At 28.9% G+C, this 18,429-nt stretch overlaps 1 protein-coding gene across 3 annotated transcripts in view; it reads right to left on the bottom strand.

The window, feature by feature from the left end:
* Dhc62B (Dynein heavy chain at 62B) overlaps positions 1-17,563 on the bottom strand; it is a 279,647-nt gene extending 262,084 nt beyond the window's left edge. For 2 of the 3 annotated variants that reach the window (XM_072529938.1, XM_072529940.1), the window contains exons 1-2: positions 17,325-17,563; positions 3,386-3,652 (exon numbers count right to left, since the gene is read on the bottom strand). In XM_072529938.1, the coding sequence (XP_072386039.1) occupies positions 3,386-3,652; positions 17,325-17,519 (462 nt within the window). In that variant the 5' untranslated portion in view covers positions 17,520-17,563. Of the gene's footprint in view, positions 1-3,385; positions 3,653-13,396; positions 13,523-17,324 lie in introns of those variants that run through there. The other variant, XM_072529939.1, reaches the window with a different exon arrangement.
* Between the last annotated feature and the right edge of the window lie 866 nt (positions 17,564-18,429).

The following is an 18,429-nucleotide window of genomic DNA, read 5'->3' as shown; positions in this document are numbered from 1 at the left end:
TTTGTACAGGCAAAACTGTGCCACTTTGAACGTGCTTGCTATATTTAGTGCATTTTTTGCATCCGTGTGTTGCCTTCGATATAACGATAATACTATAACACATGACACGTGAAAGCAATCGTGAATTATGTTCAAATAAAATATGTTCATTGGTTTCCACATCGTCTGGTTGCGGAAATTTGTTAGTTTCAGTTAGTCCCAGGAGAGATGAACAAATTTCCTGACGAAAATCTGGAATTGATATTTTGTTTTGAGTTACTTCCTTATATACTTAGTAAGCGTTCACGATTGCTGAATATAACAAAAACTTCACTTGTTTGCAACTTTTGTTTACCACTTACTCCTACACGTAAATAATGAGAATAGGCTTTGATTTGGTACGAAAGACCGATAAACCATTTTGCTTTAGGTATTATAATTCACGACAGATTTCAGTTTTTTGTTTGGCCACCTCAATTCTGTATAGTTTTTAGCTCTGTGAGCCGTACATATCTCTTGTCAAACCATTTCAAAACGAATATTAACTTATCATATTCATGTCCAATGGATTTTATTTTTGGTCTTTGGAATTTTTTTTCTTCTACATCCTTATGATTGTATTTTTTTGTATTTTTGATTACTCCAAAGTGTTTTAACAAGATGAGTTTTTTAATTCAAAATTCCTTGCTTAAGTTAAAGTACTACAATCGCGGACGTATTTCCACCGTGGGCAGTATCGGTACCACAATTAATTTTAAAATTGTATGTATAGCCACCTACACAGCATAACTTAAAGACTTTTATATCGAACTTGTGTTTTTTGTTTTTAATATACTGTTTGAACCGAAGGCGTCCACGAAATGGAACCACGCTTTCATTTACGCACACTTTTAAATCAGGAGTCTTATATGTAATATAATTGCCATAGCCAAAAGTAATTTAAACCTGTTACGAAAAAAAAATTTAGAAATCTGATTAGAATACAAAAAACATTGTTTCCAATATGACTTTAGTGATTGATATTTGACCCATCCACAAATAAATACCCAACAGTTTTTCTATTTCTAAGTTATTAGTAGGAATCCATTTTTTCTTTACACGAGATTTGGTCTTATTTTATTTGTCTAAACACTGTTCTACGTAACAATTATTCGGCCATATCATATGACTAATTATTTCATCTGTCACGAATAATTTAAAAATATCGATTGGTTTTTTGTTATAACTATCTTTGTATAATTTCAACATTTAAGGCTAAAATAGAAAGTGCTTTAATCGACATCGACAGAGCGCAATTTTAAGGTAGAAATGTAATTATTATCCACGTCTTTATTACATTCATATCAAAGTACTGCAGTATAAATAGATGAAATGAAAACGGAAGATAGAGAAACAAAGAGAGGATTACGTCAGAATTTCATACTCTCGATAATCATTTTTATCATATAGCTGGAAGAGATTTTGAATGAAACCTTTTATGGTCAAAATTATGGCGTAAAAATTAATAGAAGGCCAATTCACAGTTTGAGACATGTACACGACAAGCGAATCGCTTCAAGATCTACAGGTGCTTGTTAGTGTAATTGTTAAAACTAGTAAATAGTAGCATCTGTCACAAACAAAACAAAATTTATGCTTGAAACAAAATCGTCCAGAATACCAATCACAGTTGCTAGAAATGAGCTATGAAGAGTTATGAGAGCTGAATAGTTTCTTGAGAAGTACGTAAGTCTCGTGAAGGATATGTGAGGGAGAGTACACCAAAGTAAGCACTTCTGTCGGATTGACCAAAAGTTTTCCAAACGATTGGTTGGCTCTTCACTGAGTCCCTACCTATTTAGTCTTGTTATGGACGTATTGACCGAGAAGTTAATGGAGGGAGCTCCCTGGTGAATGCTCTTTGCGGATTTTATGTTATTGGTGGAGGTGAGCAAAGAAATGTTAGAAGTGAAGTTAATGGTTTGTTAAAGGGTTAATGAAGAGGGAGGACTTAAGGTTAGCAGGTCAAAACCGGAGTATATGTGCTTGAAAAAAACAATACTGGTTTTAAATTGCTTGCGGAAAAAGTAGGACCAGTAGGAGAATTTAAATACGTATCTTGGCTTCTACATAACGAAAAATGATAAACTAGATCGAAAAATTATCCACAGGAAAAACTCTGCTTGATTTTACAAGAAGCAAATGAGCGAGATACTCTGTGATCGAAGAATCGGTAAACGGCTGAAAGGAAAGATATACAAGAGCGTGGTGAGGCCTTCGTTGGTGTATGGCGATGAAGTGTGGTCTATCAAAAAAGGTGTAGGAAGAGAAGATGAAAGTAGCTGAACTGAAAACATTACTGTGATTATGTTGGGTAACACTAGAAGGGACAAGATCAGGAACGATGTGATTAGGGAAAGAGCCAGGTAACTACAGTCTCAAAAATAGTGCAACAACAAAGACTGCAATGGTTTGGTTACATCAGAGGTAAAAATAAAAACTATGTGGGTTGAAGGATAGAACTGCTAAAATTTAAGGAAAACAAAGGTAAGAGAAAACTGAGGAGAAGATGGAATATCTATGTGGTAGAGAACTTAAGAGAAAAAGGTTAAAATTAAAGAAAACATGATGAACATACATGAGTGACAAAGAGGAATAAGGAGCAACGTATGACATAATGATGCATATAAATCTTATAAAATTGAAATTAAACTCGTTTTACATGTGTTTGATTTGTATTTAGTTCATTACTAAATGTGATATTGGTATATATAATTGATAAATAAGAGAATGTAAACTGATTGACGCTATTAACAATTATTTAATTATTTAATTGAATTAGTAAATTCTATTACACTTTTTATGGTAATTATCGTTAATATTCTCAACGTGTGTGTATGTGTATAATATAGTAAGAAAATTATCGCCTTTAGTTGAGTGTGTCAACATAGGCAAATTAGAAATGATTGGATCCTAAGGGTGGAACCTACGTCGAGCAGAAAGCTTCACGGGGATAGACTGGAGTGGTTCTGGAAATCCATCTTGCGGCCTTAAAACGACACAGTTTCTGCATGAATTAAAATTACATAAAGAATTTGCAATTACAAATTTTTTTAAACGAAGTCAATGGAGCCGGCACATAAAAAAGAAAGTGGTAATGGGTTACTATACATTACTAAAAATTTGTATATTTTAGCATTCGATTCCTTTAATGTTAACTATCTAAAGCAGAAATAACGGGTATAGTCCAGATTTATTCTTCTGTTAAAACAAAATCATCAACTATTTTATATTTAAAATGATTATATTATGTAGTAAGTACTAACCAACTTTAAATTTAATTTAAATATTTTGTTATAGTTTCAATCCTTATACTACACCTACAACTAGGGAAGAAAATTTACATATATAATGTAGTATAACTTACTCCAGCAGAGTGTGTTATTCTAATAAATTCTTCCTTGGCTTCTGCCAATATTCTCGGCACTATCAATTGGTACTTCTTCTCCAAACCTTTGGCCGCAACCCTGGATGTAATACAACGTTCTTGGAATACAGACATTTTGGCTGTAGGACAAAGTTCTGCTTGAGCACGAATTTTTTTATGCGAGTCGTTCATTCGAGGTATTTCTGCATATATCGGAGTGAGGCGGTGCTTGTACTCTCTCAGCTTGGTTTTTCGTATAAATTCGGCCTAAGGTATACAATAAAATTAGTAATCTAATTCAATTGTAAAGAGAAAGAAATGATAAAAACAATTCAATAAAACATGAAAATATTGGACAAACCACGCAAAAATAATTATAAGAAACCAACATATAAATGTTTAAATCATACAAAATTTCCCAAAACGTTTTAGATAACAAGATTTCCTTATAAACTGATCATACTACAGCCAATTGGGTTATTGTGTATGTTTCAGGTATTTACGGTATTCATTCCAGAATTCTGGCTAAATATATATATATATATATATATATATATATATATATATATATATATATATATATATATATATATATATATATTGTTATGATGTATTGTTTGTTTGAATGATGAGCAATGAGTATTTTTAATAATATAATATATAGGGTTTTTATCGCGGTTCTCAAAGAATTAGTTTGTAAGTACTTTTTTAAATTATCTTTATTAGATCTACTATGAAACACACATATATATCTAAACTAGCTAATGTAAATTTAAAATAAACTATCTTTAAATTGAAATTCTTATGAAACTAATTAAATTCTATAGACAATGTAAAATTTAAACAAACTATCTTCAAAATTGAAATTGTTATGACACTAACTAAATTATATTAACAAAATTTTTGTACCTTTCTGTCACTGAATGCCTAAATGAACTGTTTTCCACTATATAGTTCATAATCACCACTCAAATGTCTTCTTCTCAGCTTCGGTTATCCTTGTTTTTATGAAATTACTTTTTCCAATTATCAGCTTCCACCAATTTAAGATATTTTTCTTCACAGCATTTATAAACCACCAAGCAAACCAGCAAACAGCATTTATATTTATTCTTCTTTTCTATATACCAATATCCAATCACCAAATATATTATTTAATTTTAATATTCAATTAATACTTCTTCCATTATCCAATTATCATTTATACATAACATAATTTTTAATCTTCAATATTATTTTCTTTATACTGTTTCTTAATATTGATTTAACTCACTATATTGAACAATTGTAACTGATTGACTGCCTCTAACTAATTTTCATACTAAAAAACTCATAACTGATTGACTAACTGAATGGACTTTCTTACTAAACTTTCTGACTGACCTCTTGAATCCAAATCACCGGGTATTTATATCTTTTTGGATGTTCCAGAATCATCTGGTAAGAAATCATGTTCCATTTGTTCTATTAAATACATGTCTGAATTTTCTGGAAACAGTATATGTTCGATCCACAGACATAACCATTAATCCAGAATGTTCCACCGTAAACAAAGGTCAAATTCTGCATTCTGGAGAATTCGTTAATTTTCTATTGATAATTTTGTTGACATTTAGGCTTTTCAGATCAGAATATACACTTAAATCATTAACTTAACATTCTAATTTAATAAACTACACATTTTATTATTATAACCCCACTTTATATTCACAACCATTCCTTAAATGTCACTTCAGAGTATGTATATCTGGTTGCCTAGTCACATGGCTCACTTAAATATATTTACAACATTATAGTTATATAAAAAAATACTTTTTATATGCTTATTTCTTAAAAATGCCCTCACATAAATATATTTTTATAAAATTCTCTAGTATATAACTTATTAAAATAACCAAATTTAATATCTAATATTATCTAATGTGTAACTTATAAATTAATTTCTATAAACACCAATCATATCAATACCCCAAAATTAAATTAAATTAAATTAAATTAAATTAAATTAAAATAAATAATTTACTTATTATTTTTTTAAATATTAATTTTTTCATACCTTGGTAAATATAAATTTAATAATTCAATTTTTTTTTAATTGTTCTATTAAATACATCCCTGTTCCCTGTCTATATCAAACTGTCATGTCAAATGGAAGTTTTTGTGTTTATATTTTACAATTACAATGAATAAAGATAATCTAAGTGTCCATATTGTGTTAAGTTTATTTATAGACAAAATCTAGGAATCCTTCAATTCAACAGGCTTGCATCCATATAAATTGGTAAGTTTTACACTTTATTATATTAGAAAGACATTTTTAGCAAATCATTTATAAAATTTATTTAGTATCTAACCCCAAATTATGATTTTTAGGGCACAAATAATTTCCATATGTACAAAATCATCAAGTATGATGTCAAATTGATTCATAACAAAGAAATCTACCTTCTATCTAACAAATCAAGTTTATTGAATAAAATGGATATATCAGTGAACTGTTTGTGTTGTTAAAATTAGTGTTAAAAGTATAGAAAACATTATTCATTCTCTTCATAATACTTAAAGATGTCGTTGATATGAAACATGCCTCTTAGTCTATTCTCTGCATCTATTAACACATAACTATTTAGTCCATTCTGATTTTCAATTCTGTATGGACCTTCAAACATTGGTTGTAATTTCTTACAACGGTTTTCTTTAACATTACTTTTTCTAATTGAACGAATTAACACTTTATCTCCCTTTTGAAATGTGATTGGTTTTTTTATTTTTCGATTTTGTCTTCTGATATATTTTTCAGCTTTCCTCCTAATTCGGTTATTCACTTTCTGCATTACTTGTTCTAACATATCCTGATTATATTCACTAATCCATTTTCTGTTTCCTATATGGCCAAACATTAAATATTCTGGTACTTCCTCTGTATTTAAATTATGTGTATTATTTAAAAAATATTCTACTTGTGGTATATGTTGCTGCCACGTTTCATGTTGATTCTGGCATACTATTCTTAAATATTTTATAACTTCTTTAATATATCTTTCTGCAGGATTTGCCTGAGGATGTCTGATACTTGTAAAATGAATGTTGATTCCCTTTTTCTCACAAAATGCTCGAAATTTTTGGTTGTTAAAATATGTAGCATTATCTATTATGCAATTTCTAAATGGTCCCATTTCTTCGAAAAATTGATTAATATATAATTTCAATGTTTTAACATTTGTTCTTGAGCAGGGATATAGTTTAATATAAATTTTGTATATAAATCAACTATCACTAGTATGTATATGCTTTTTTCCTGTTGGACTTGGAACTAAATTTGAGATAAAATCCATGGACACTGTATTTAGTTTTTCATATACAACATTAGATCTATATCTGTTCTGGTTTTTGAAATTATTTTCTTTGTTTATTTGACATATTTGGCATTGGGTAGTAATTTCCTTTGCTATACTTATGTCATTCTTTGCAAAATAATTGTCCCTAAATAGCATCCATAGCTTTCTTGAACCAATATGCATGTAATTATTATGTAAATTTTTCAATATTTTCCTTGCTAAAGTTCTAGTTATTACATATACTTCTATGCCATTTATTATTTTATAATAAACTCCATCTTTCTTAAGGACTTTTTGTTTTTCACTCAAATTGATCTGATCTCTTATAATTTCTTCTTTAGAATATAATCCTGTACTTTCTACTAATTGATTTAATCCAATTTTTATTGTTCGCTGCCCTTTTTGTGATGTATTTTCTAACCTTGATAAAGCATCTGCCACTATATTGGATTTTCCAGAAATGTATTTGATTTCAAAAGAGTATTCACTCAATATTAGACTCCACCGATGTATTCTACTGTTTCCATATTTGATATTTAATATAGATGTTAAAGCTTGGTGATCTGTTTCTATAGTAAATTCATTACCCAACAAATAAAATCTTAATTTTGTGACACAGTGTATGATACTTGCTAGTTCTAATTCAGAAACTGAGTAACCCTTTTCATGTGGCTTTGTAATTCTTGAAATGAATTGTATTGGGTATTCGACCCCATCATGTATTTGTAATAATACCCCTGATAATTTCTCTATGGATGCATCTGTTCTTAATATGAATGGCTGTGTGTAGTCAGGATAATATATTTTTAAATTTGACAGAAAAATGTTTTTAATTTCTTGGAATGCTAGTTCTCTTCTCTGATCCCCTTTCTATTTTACACCTTTTCTCAGTAGTTCAAGTAATGGAATTTCTTTTATACTTAGATCTGGTATCATCCTTTTATAATAATTAATTATTCCAATAAATCCTCTTAAAGTTCTTAAATTGTGTGGTGTTTTATATTCCTGAATGACTTGTGTCCGTTCTGGATCCATTTCGATTCCCTTAGTGTTAAGTTTATAACCTAGATATATTACTTCTTTTTGAAAAAATGTACATTTTTCTTGATTTATTTTTAGTCCAACTTTGTCTAATCTATTTATTATAATTTTTAGGTGTTTCTCATGATCTTCAGCCGTTTTAGAAAAAATTAATATATCATCAATGTAGTGAATTACAAAATGTTCATATTGATCCAAAATATCATGAAGACATCTACATAGAGCACTGCAAGATGATTGAAGTCCAAATGGTACTACTTTGAATTGATATACTACTCCATCTATCTGAAATCCTGTATACTGTCTACTTTTTCTTTCTAGAGGTATTAACCAAAAGCTATGCTGTAAATCAATTTTAGTGAAAAATGACATTCCTGTAATTCTTCCTAGTATTCCATCTATACTCATTGGTGCTTCAAATTGCTTTTCAGTGATCTTGTTAATATTCCTTGCATCCAAACATAACCTGATTTCACCTGATCTTTTACGTACTACTACTATTGGGTTTATGAAACGTGTATCTGCCTTCTCAATGATTCCATCTTCTAACATATTATTAATCGTTCTGTTTACTTCTTCTCTGTATTTATATGGTATTGGGTATGATTTTGTTCTAAAATCTTTTTCTTCTTTAACTTTTATACTATGGATATAATTTTGTGCAATTCTATTTTCTTTATTGACAAGTCCCTTGTGTTGCTGCAATATGGAAACGACTATTGATTTATATTCTTCAGGGCAATTTAAAACTTTTATCATATCTTCTTCTTTACAAATAAAATTATTCTTCATTATGTATTCATTATTCCTTGCTTCCAATTTTACGCACTCCACCTCGTAGGCATCCATCTGCTTAAAATTTCCATTCCTTAAATATTCACTACAATAATTATTCTTTACATTCTTTTGGGACATATCCCTATCATCAAAATACATTTCTTCTTCATAAACATCATTATTTTCTTTTAATAATATCCTATCAACTCTTATTCCTTCTTCCACCTCATCTTTCTGCATAAATTTAATTACTTGCCCTTCCAAAGTTACCATTTTTTCTTCAAAATCTATCTTTACTTTCTTCTTTTCCAATTCATCATTTCCCATTAATATATCAACACATAAATCCTTGACAATAAATCCTTGCATATTAATTTCTTTATTAAGAATATTAATTTTAAAATTGGCTAGTTTATCAATTTCACCCAACTTCTTATTATTTGCACCAACAATTTTAATTTTTGGAATCTTTGTTATATCTGATAGTTTTAATGTATTAAAAATAAAATTCTCCGAGACTAAAGTACTTTCTGAACCAGTATCTATCATAATTTTATTCATTTTATTTTTGGCCAAAGCATTTATATAAATTAAATTAATAGATTCAATAATTTTATCTTCATCTAGAGAAATAAATTCAGAAGGTTTTTCATAATAGCAATGGCCTAACTTGTAATTCAGAAAGTTTACTGAACAAAATTTTGATTATTAGAATTGTCAGATTGTATCTGACCACTTGGATCTGATGTCCTATGTCTTTCCCTACTGTGACTTCTACTCACATTTTCTTGCCTTGTACTATTTCGTTCCCTGTCTTCGCAGCTTCTATTCCTTCGTACACAATTTACCTGTCTGTTATAGTTAGGTCGCTCTGTATTTCTTCTATTGTTAAAATCTTGTCTATTATTATTAGTACTGTTATTAAAATGTTGTCTATTATAATTACTGTTATTATTATTAAAATTTTGTAAATTATTACCATATCTATAATTATTATATGATTGTCTATATTGTTGATTATCATTTTTATTATATTGAAAGTTATTATTGTTTTTTCTGTTGTTATTATTACTTGTCATATTGCCTCTTTGTATTCTTTGAATAAAATTATTAAAACTATCTATTGTTTGAATATTTTGTACAGTTACTGTTTGCACAACATCAGCATCAAAATGTCTAGATACATTTAAGACTGTTTCTTCCTCTCTAAGTGGTGGTTCTAAATATTTTGCAACTGTTATCAGTTTCAATGCATAATCTACCATATTTGATTTTAAATTGTGATTATACTTTCCAAAATATAGAATTTCTCTAAACTTGGCTTGCTCTAAATCACCCCAATAATAATTTAAAAATTTATTTTCAAATGTTTGAAAATTATCTAAATCATTTTCAATACTAGCAAACCAAGTTGCTGCATTGTCATTTAATGTCATTCTAATATAATCTTTAATATCATTAATATTATTCACAAATCTTAATTTATGTTTTAAACTATTTATGTATACCCTAGGATGCAAATTTTTATATTACCAGTGAATTTAATCCCAGTCTCATTTGTTAAATTTAAGTAAGGTCTCCCTATGTCTCTCATTTGTGAAATATCATCTATTCTCTGTTCCACATTTCTTATTTGATTACTATTTATTTGGATATTTTGTTGTATATCGTCTAATTTTTCTTCTGTTTCTCCTGTCTTCGTTAATTTTTACTTCTAAGTTACATTTCTGCAACTCTATTTTCTGTTCTATATCTATCTTATTATCTTGAATAATCCTCTTTACTTCTGTCCTCTCATTTTCTATCCTTTTCTTGTAGTCATTGCGTATATTTTTTATTTCATTTGCTACTTTTTTCTCTGCAGTTTCAAGTTTTTTATCCATTTGTTTTTCTATTTGCTTTACAATTTTATTATTATTATCTTCTATTTTCTTTTCTAATTTTCTATAATTCTCTTCCAATTTCTGTTCCGTTTTTTTTATGTCCTCTTTGACTTCTTTTGAATTCTCTTCCATTTTTTCGTATTCTCTTCCATATTTTTCGTATTCTCTTCCATTGTCTTGTTCATCAGCATCATTAATGACATCAAAGCTGCCATATTGACATTTTCCTCTCTTTCTGGATTCATTTCTGCAGTATCTTGTGGAACTTGAACTAAACTCTCCTCTTGTATAGGTTGTGTTTCTACTTCCACATCTTCTTCATTCTTTTTGCTTCTTGTACCTTTCTTTCCTTGAGACATTTTGAGACTTTACTTGTTCAAATATAATTAAAAATAAAATCTATAATTTTTCCTTTCTAATGAAAACTAATTTAATTATATGAGAGCACTTATCTTCCCAAACTAATTCTTTTAAATAGAGAGCCCCGCGATGGGCGCCAAATTGTTATGATGTATTGTTTGTTTGAATGATGAGCAATGAGTCGTTTTAATAATATAATATATAGGGTTTTTATCGCGGTTCTTAAAGAATTAGTTTGTAAGTACTTTTTTAAATTATCTTTATTAGATCTACTATGAAACACACATATATATCTAAACTAGCTAATGTAAATTTAAAATAAACTATCTTTAAATTGAAATTCTTATGAAACTAATTAAATTCTATAGACAATGTAAAATTTAAACAAACTATCTTCAAAATTGAAATTGTTATGACACTAACTAAATTATATTAACTAAATTTTTGTACCTTTCTGTCACTGAATGCCTAAATGAACTGTTTTCCACTATATAGATTATAATCACCACTCAAATGTCTTCTTCTCAGCTTCGGTTATCCTTGTTTTAATGAAATTACTTTTTCCAATTATCAGCTTCCACCAATTTAAGATATTTTTCTTCACAGCATTTATAAACCACCAAGCAAACCAGCAAACAGCATTTATATTTATTCTTCTTTTCTATATACCAATATCCAATTACTAAATATATTATTTAATTTTAATATTCAATTAATACTTCTTCCATTATCCAATTATCATTTATACATAACATAATTTTTAATCTTCAATATTATTTTCTTTATACTGTTTCTTAATATTGATTTAACTCACTATATTGAACAATTGTAACTGATTTGTAGCCTCTAACTAATTTTCATACTAAAAAACTCATAACTGATTGACTAACTGAATGGACTTTCTTACTAAACTTTCTGACTGACCTCTTGAATCCAAATCACCGGGTATTTATATCTTTTTGGATGTTCCAGAATCATCTGGTAAGAAATCATGTCCCATTTGTTCTATTAAATACATGTCTGAATTTTCTGGAAACAGTATATGTTCGATCCACAGACATAACCATTAATCCAGAATGTTCCACCGTAAACAAAGGTCAAATTCTGCATTCTGGAGAATTCGTTAATTTTCTATTGATAATTTTGTTGACATTTAGGCTTTTCAGATCAGAATATACACTTAAATCATTAACTTAACATTCTAATTTAATAAACTACACATTTTATTATTATAACCCCACTTTATATTCACAACCATTCCTTAAATGTCACTTCAGAGTATGTATATCTGGTTGCCTAGTCACATGGCTCACTTAAATATATTTACAACATTATAATTATATAAAAAATACTTTTTATATGCTAATTTCTTAAAAATGCCCTCACATAAATATATTTTTATAAAATTCTCTAGTATATAACTTATTAAAATAACCAAATTTAATATCTAATATTATCTAATGTGTAACTTATAAATTAATTTCTATAAACACCAATCATATCAATATATATATATATATATATATATATATATATATATATATATATATATATATATATATATATATATATATATATATACCATGTTAATTGTTGTTTTTCGATGTCTTCTATAATTGATCTTTGTACATTCATTTGATTCCTTATGTCCTAATTTCTCATATATTCTTATCTAGACTTTGTCGCTGCTCTCCTTCAAAAATCCATTTTAACAGCCAATAGTTTACCTTTAAGTTTTTGTGATAACTGCCATACTTCTGAGCCACGATTGCTGGTTTTAATATGGTATTATATATTCTTTTTTTCACAAGGAAACTAAGTTCCTGTAGTTGGCTGTATACCATATATTAAAAATTTTTCAATAAAATCCCTTATAAAAAGGTATATAAAAACCCAGTCGGGCTATGTTAAATAGACAAAACGTTTTCGGAACAAATATTTCATCATCAGTGCCTTAAAAAGTATTTAACCACTTAATTAAAAAGAAAATGAAATAATTTAAATTTTGACAAAGGTTAATGTAAAATGTGGTTAATACTTACAGGTTAATACATGAATGTAGCCACTAAATATGGGGGTAAAAACCCTTTAAAAATTATTAATTGAAATTTAGTTTACATTATTTCTTATATAAAATTATGATGGTAAAGTTACCGTTGGATTGATAACATGGCGACATATGACTCTACATAAAGTTGCAAGTCCTGAGACGGTATGTCTGCGAGGACTTTATGAAAGCAACTGATTGAAAAGACAATCTTGACAGGTTATGACGGAAGTTGTAACAGAGCAGTCAGTGTAACTGTATGTGTCTATTTAAGATACATACAGTGTCTTAAATTTAAGACAGAAGCCAACGTTATTTAAAATTGTGAAAGTTAAAATAAAAATAAAAATAAAAATAAAAATTATAACAGTATCAACCATCAATGTTGTTGTTTTAAATTATGTATGTGAGATGAAATTGTGGTGAGAAAATTATGTGATTATAGTTAGGCCAATATTTCTGATACTGGAGCGCCTGGGTTTATTGCTTTTCTTATAGGTTTTCTGATTGTCAAACCTTTAACATGTTAAAATGAAACCACATCTTTTTTTTTGACATAACGCACCTTACGCATCCTTAAGGTTTTGTTATTTATACGTATAGCACGTATGTGCTAAACAGCCCATGAATGCTTAAAATATGGGTATGTCAAGTTCGTTTAGTGTTTCTGAATTTTGATTTTGATATTTAGCCTCCTCCCTTCCAATTCTAACTTTACAAGTCCATTTTACAATTATTTCACAGATATGATCACTAAATAAGAACTTTCAAATTATAAATGCGTCAATAGGATCTGCAATATTTTTTGCTGCGTTACGCAGATCAGGTAACTGTATAATTAATTTTCTTGTAGTTGTCGCCGTCTATTACAAGTTCCAGGTTGTTTGGACCAATTAAATCTATTTTTCTGGTAAAAATAATTTGCCATTGACGGACTTTTTTTGTTTTCATTTTCTACACTTTCTTCATCCTCATTTTGCTCTCGGACCCAATAACATCAATATTCTCATCACCTGTAAGAAAGCAAATCTAAAGACAACTTAGATTTGTAATATTCATTACCTTAGATTCTGAGTTGTGAACACTCTCTATTAGTCTCGCGGCCCCCGTCTAAGTTTTTTTTATGAACACACTCTCCAAACTTTTTTCAGTTGTTATTTGGGTGGAGTCGGACAAATTTAGAGCCTGGCGCAATATGGTAGTGAGGCGTTTGTCTGTGAAACTGTCAGGAACATGTTAATTTTATGTAAAAAAAAATTTACTACCACATTGGTCATTTTATTTTAACCAATAGTTTTTATTATAAAAACACCAAAAAACATGTTGTCGGACAAAAGTAATGGGCCATTTGGCGCGTCGGACTCTTTAAACATGTCAAATTTATGAAAAAAAATTATTACCACATACCTAGGTGTTTTTAACACAATTCATCATAAAAACTGTTTAAAAAATTATGGTAACCTTGTCGGACAATTTTCACGGGGCATGTGCGCAGTCGGACGCGCCAAAGATGTCAATTTTATGAAACATTTTTATTTACTACCACAGATGTTTGTTTTTTTTCTGTTTGTTCGCATGTTTAATGCATATTAAATCATTTGTCCGACAAAAACAATGGGGCATATTGATACAATTTAAAAAAAAATTAATTTTTTTTGGAAATGCATATGTCTAAATTACACAGGGTTTGTGCATGCTTTAATTTTACAGCCATTTTTCCGACACTTATACGAAGTTGTAAATAATTATATTTAAAATAAAAAAATCTAATTGTCCGACAAAAACAATAGGGCATTTTGATACAATTAAAAAAAATAATTTTTTTTGGAAATGCATATGTCTAAATTACACAGGGTTTGTGCATGCTTTAATTTTACAGCCATTTTTCCGACACTTATACGAAGTTGTAAATAATTAAATTTAAAATAAAAAAATCTAATTGTCCGACAAAAATGTTGGGGCAAACCAACAAAAAATAAATTCTTATTGTATATCGCCGTTCTTAAACTGTAAAGGTTAAGATTATGATGATGCTTATGATTTTCTATATACATATTATATGTAATAAAATTTACTTGTCCCTGTAGTTTAAATACCTTTTTGTTAAAAATTTTAGAATTAAAATCTCCAAAAAATATAAATTAGTAAAAGCAGCAACAAAAAAAGTAATTCGTATCTAGATGCTTTTGTGCAACTATTAGAAATAGAGCCGAAATATTTGGATATAGAAAATGAAACTTTTAAATCTATTGTGTACCGAGTATATAACTTTTAAGATTATGTGTGCCGAGTATATAACTTAAAGACAAAAAAAGATGTCGATCAAGGTAGATTTAAAGTATTTGAAAAAAAGTTTAAAAGTAGAGACGGAAATGAAAAAATTTTGAAGAAAAATTTATCAGGGTTCGATGCATCTAATCTTCCACCAACAAAAAGAGAGCTGTTGCAACAAGTAAAAAGAACGATTTACATCAGTAACGTGTGGTGCAATGCTCATCTAAGACGACCAACAGGGCTCTATGCTGAAGAGTGCGGGTGGATAAATATCGAAGGCACTTTTTTTGGGTGAATTTTTTTGGTTTGATGGCGAGCAATGTCCCACATTTGACGAAATATCTGCTTATTCAGGTAATATATTTATAACTAAATTTAAAATCTAATGTATTACGATGGATTTTCTGCAAAATTCTGCTTTTTCTATATTCAACATTTTTTATTTTAAAGATTTTTTTGACATTATGTGCGGAAAATCCATGTATTACGCACCATTAACTATAACGACCTTTTACGTACTGGTTGTATTTGAAAGAAAAACCCGGTTTCACGCACAACCGGCTTCACTCACCCTTGGCCCTTTGATGCAAACTCATGTTTAAAATCAAAACCCCTTGTCACGTAATATACTATGTTTGCATTTGATAAAAATTAAACTATTATAATTAAAAAATAATGAAAACAATTACTTCTAATAAGTTATTTTTTTAAATGATTTCAGTTGAATCACTTTCAAAAGATTCCATTAAATTTATTATGTAATGTTTAATTTACAGGATCCATTTCTAATGATCCGAATGATTGGGAGGCAAATAGATCGTCCGATGAAAGTGAAGACTAAGAGATAGGTGATTTATCCGCCAGTGACTCCGAAAGCTCTGATGAGAATGATAATTGTTAATTAAATTTTTGTTCTAATAATAATGTTTTTTTAATCTATTACTATATTAAATAATTTTTTTCACTATATATGAATGCATAAAATAATATGTATTAACTCACCTTTACAGTTTAAGAACGGCGATATCCAATAAGAATTTATTTTTTTGTTCGTTTGCCCCAATATTTTCGTCCGACAATTAGATTTTTTATTTAAAAATGTAATTAATTGTAACCCACTACTTTTGTCGGAAAAATGGTTGTAAAAATAAGGAAATGGATTAACGACATCGATTACGAATAAAAATTCCATTTTTTTGTCCAGCTATCGATTTGCCCCAATATTTTTGTCAGATAATTTGATTTTTTGGTTTAAAATATAATTATTTACAACCTCCTTTTTAGGTCGAAAAATGCTTGTAAGTAGAAAGGTTGAATAAAATTTACATCTTTGGCGCGTCCGACTGCGCACATGCCCCGTGAAAATTGTCCGACAAGGTTGCCATAATTTTTTAAACAGTTTTTATGATGAATTATGTGAAAAACAGCTGTGTGGTAATAATTTTTTTTTTTCATAAATTTAACATGTTTAGAGAGTCCGACGCGCCAAATGGCCCATTACTTTTGTCCGACAGCATGTTTTTCGGTGTTTTTATAATAAAAACTATTGATTAAAATAAAATGACCAATGTGGTCGTAATTTTTTTTTACATAAAATTAACATGTTCCTGATAGTTTCACAGACAAACGCCCCACCATATTGCGCCAGGCTCTAAATTTGTCCGACTCCACCCAAATAACAACTGAAAAAAGTTTGGAGTGTGTTCATCAAAAAAAAAATAGACGGGGGCCCAAAGACTATATAGCAAAATATTCATCACATGCTGTTTGTATATTACTTTTATCGTTGTCAGCCTCTTCATACCACATATTAAAACGTCTTCAAAAATCTTGTAGCCATATTTTAAACTCTTTGAACAACGATGTTCCTCATCCATTGTGTGCAAATAAATACAAAACTAACGTTTACACTATGACCCGTCTAGTAGACGGTACTTGCTGCTTAAATTCAAGTATATGGTAAACAACGCTCTTCCGAATACAGCCCTACCGGCCTCCAGTTTGTATAGCCACGTACTAAAATTACATAAACGGCACATGCTGAAAATTAATGAAGTTGGAAGATATTCTATATTCAGCCCTATGATACCGTTTGTTAACCGGTGTGTTATAACTTAAGGGTTAAAGAAAAAAAGAAAGTAAAAATAAAAAAATTATGAAGAATATACAGTTTTTGCGTTCAAGCAGTTTTATATTATTATAATTATTATCACTTTTACCTGAAAATCAAGAAGCATTTCTCTTTTTTTCTTGTTAATTTTAAATTTATTCATCAATTCTTCACTTAGTTGAGTCGCAACTATTTCTTCTAATAATTGAGGTTGTCCTAGATCTCGTTCGCTTAATCGACATTGCCGAATAAGTCGTTTAGTTTCCCTTTCAGCAGTATTTCTATTTTTACTTTGTTGAGACATTCTCAGAATATATTAATGTAAATTCACAAATTTATCATTTAGGAAAAATAACTTGACGCTGTCATAACTCGTCAGTATCATAGGAACTAAAATGCTTATTTATATTTATGACCTACATAGGTTTGTAGGTCCAATCTTTGACAAGGAAAGAGAGGTTCCAATAATATATTTTTTGTTGTTAACTTCCAAATCTGTTAATTCGCCACTTGATTTATTAAAATAAATAACTTTACTGAAAACTAAAATTCTGTTTTAAAGATAAGAGTAAAAAATCAATATTTCTTAATAAATCCATTTCTGACCGCTTATTTAGCGAAAGAGTATTTCTAAATTACATTTTGACTGCTTTTTTGGTTTCTTGTTATCTTCTTCTAATAATACAAAATTGCAGCCTAATTTCATTTAACGTTTATCAATGCAAAAAAATAATAAAAATGAAAAAAAATTAAGTCATAATTTCATGATTATTTCAAGATGAAATACAGCTGAATGAGAATATTTTTTTTAACCCTGCTGTCCCGTTCGGGTCTATTTGACCCAAAAAAAATTATTTCTTATTTTACAAATTATTACGCGGCGTAACGTTTTGGTATTCCGTGACTTTATTACCTAATCTGAGGTCTTTTAATTGCATATGAGATAAAACTTCAACTTCCTGATTTTTTTGATAAAAATTAAATTGTTACCTATGAAACGTTCGGGTCAATATGACCCATGTATTTAAACCGTTAAAAATTTTCTGTGTACGTATGTTTAGTTAGCAGTGTTTTATATTTTCTTTACAGTATTTGTCAGTCATGTAAGTTTATAAATAAAAACAAGTTTCTGCAAGCTAGAACTTGTAAAAAATTTGAAGTGTAGCTGGACGATGTCAGGTAGAAGGTCACGTCATGTAGAAGGAAGTGGGGGT

This window comes from Diabrotica undecimpunctata, chromosome 4 (assembly GCF_040954645.1).
Source record: "Diabrotica undecimpunctata isolate CICGRU chromosome 4, icDiaUnde3, whole genome shotgun sequence".
Lineage (NCBI taxonomy): Eukaryota > Metazoa > Arthropoda > Insecta > Coleoptera > Chrysomelidae > Diabrotica > Diabrotica undecimpunctata.
This window is presented reverse-complemented; position numbering and strand designations above follow the sequence as displayed.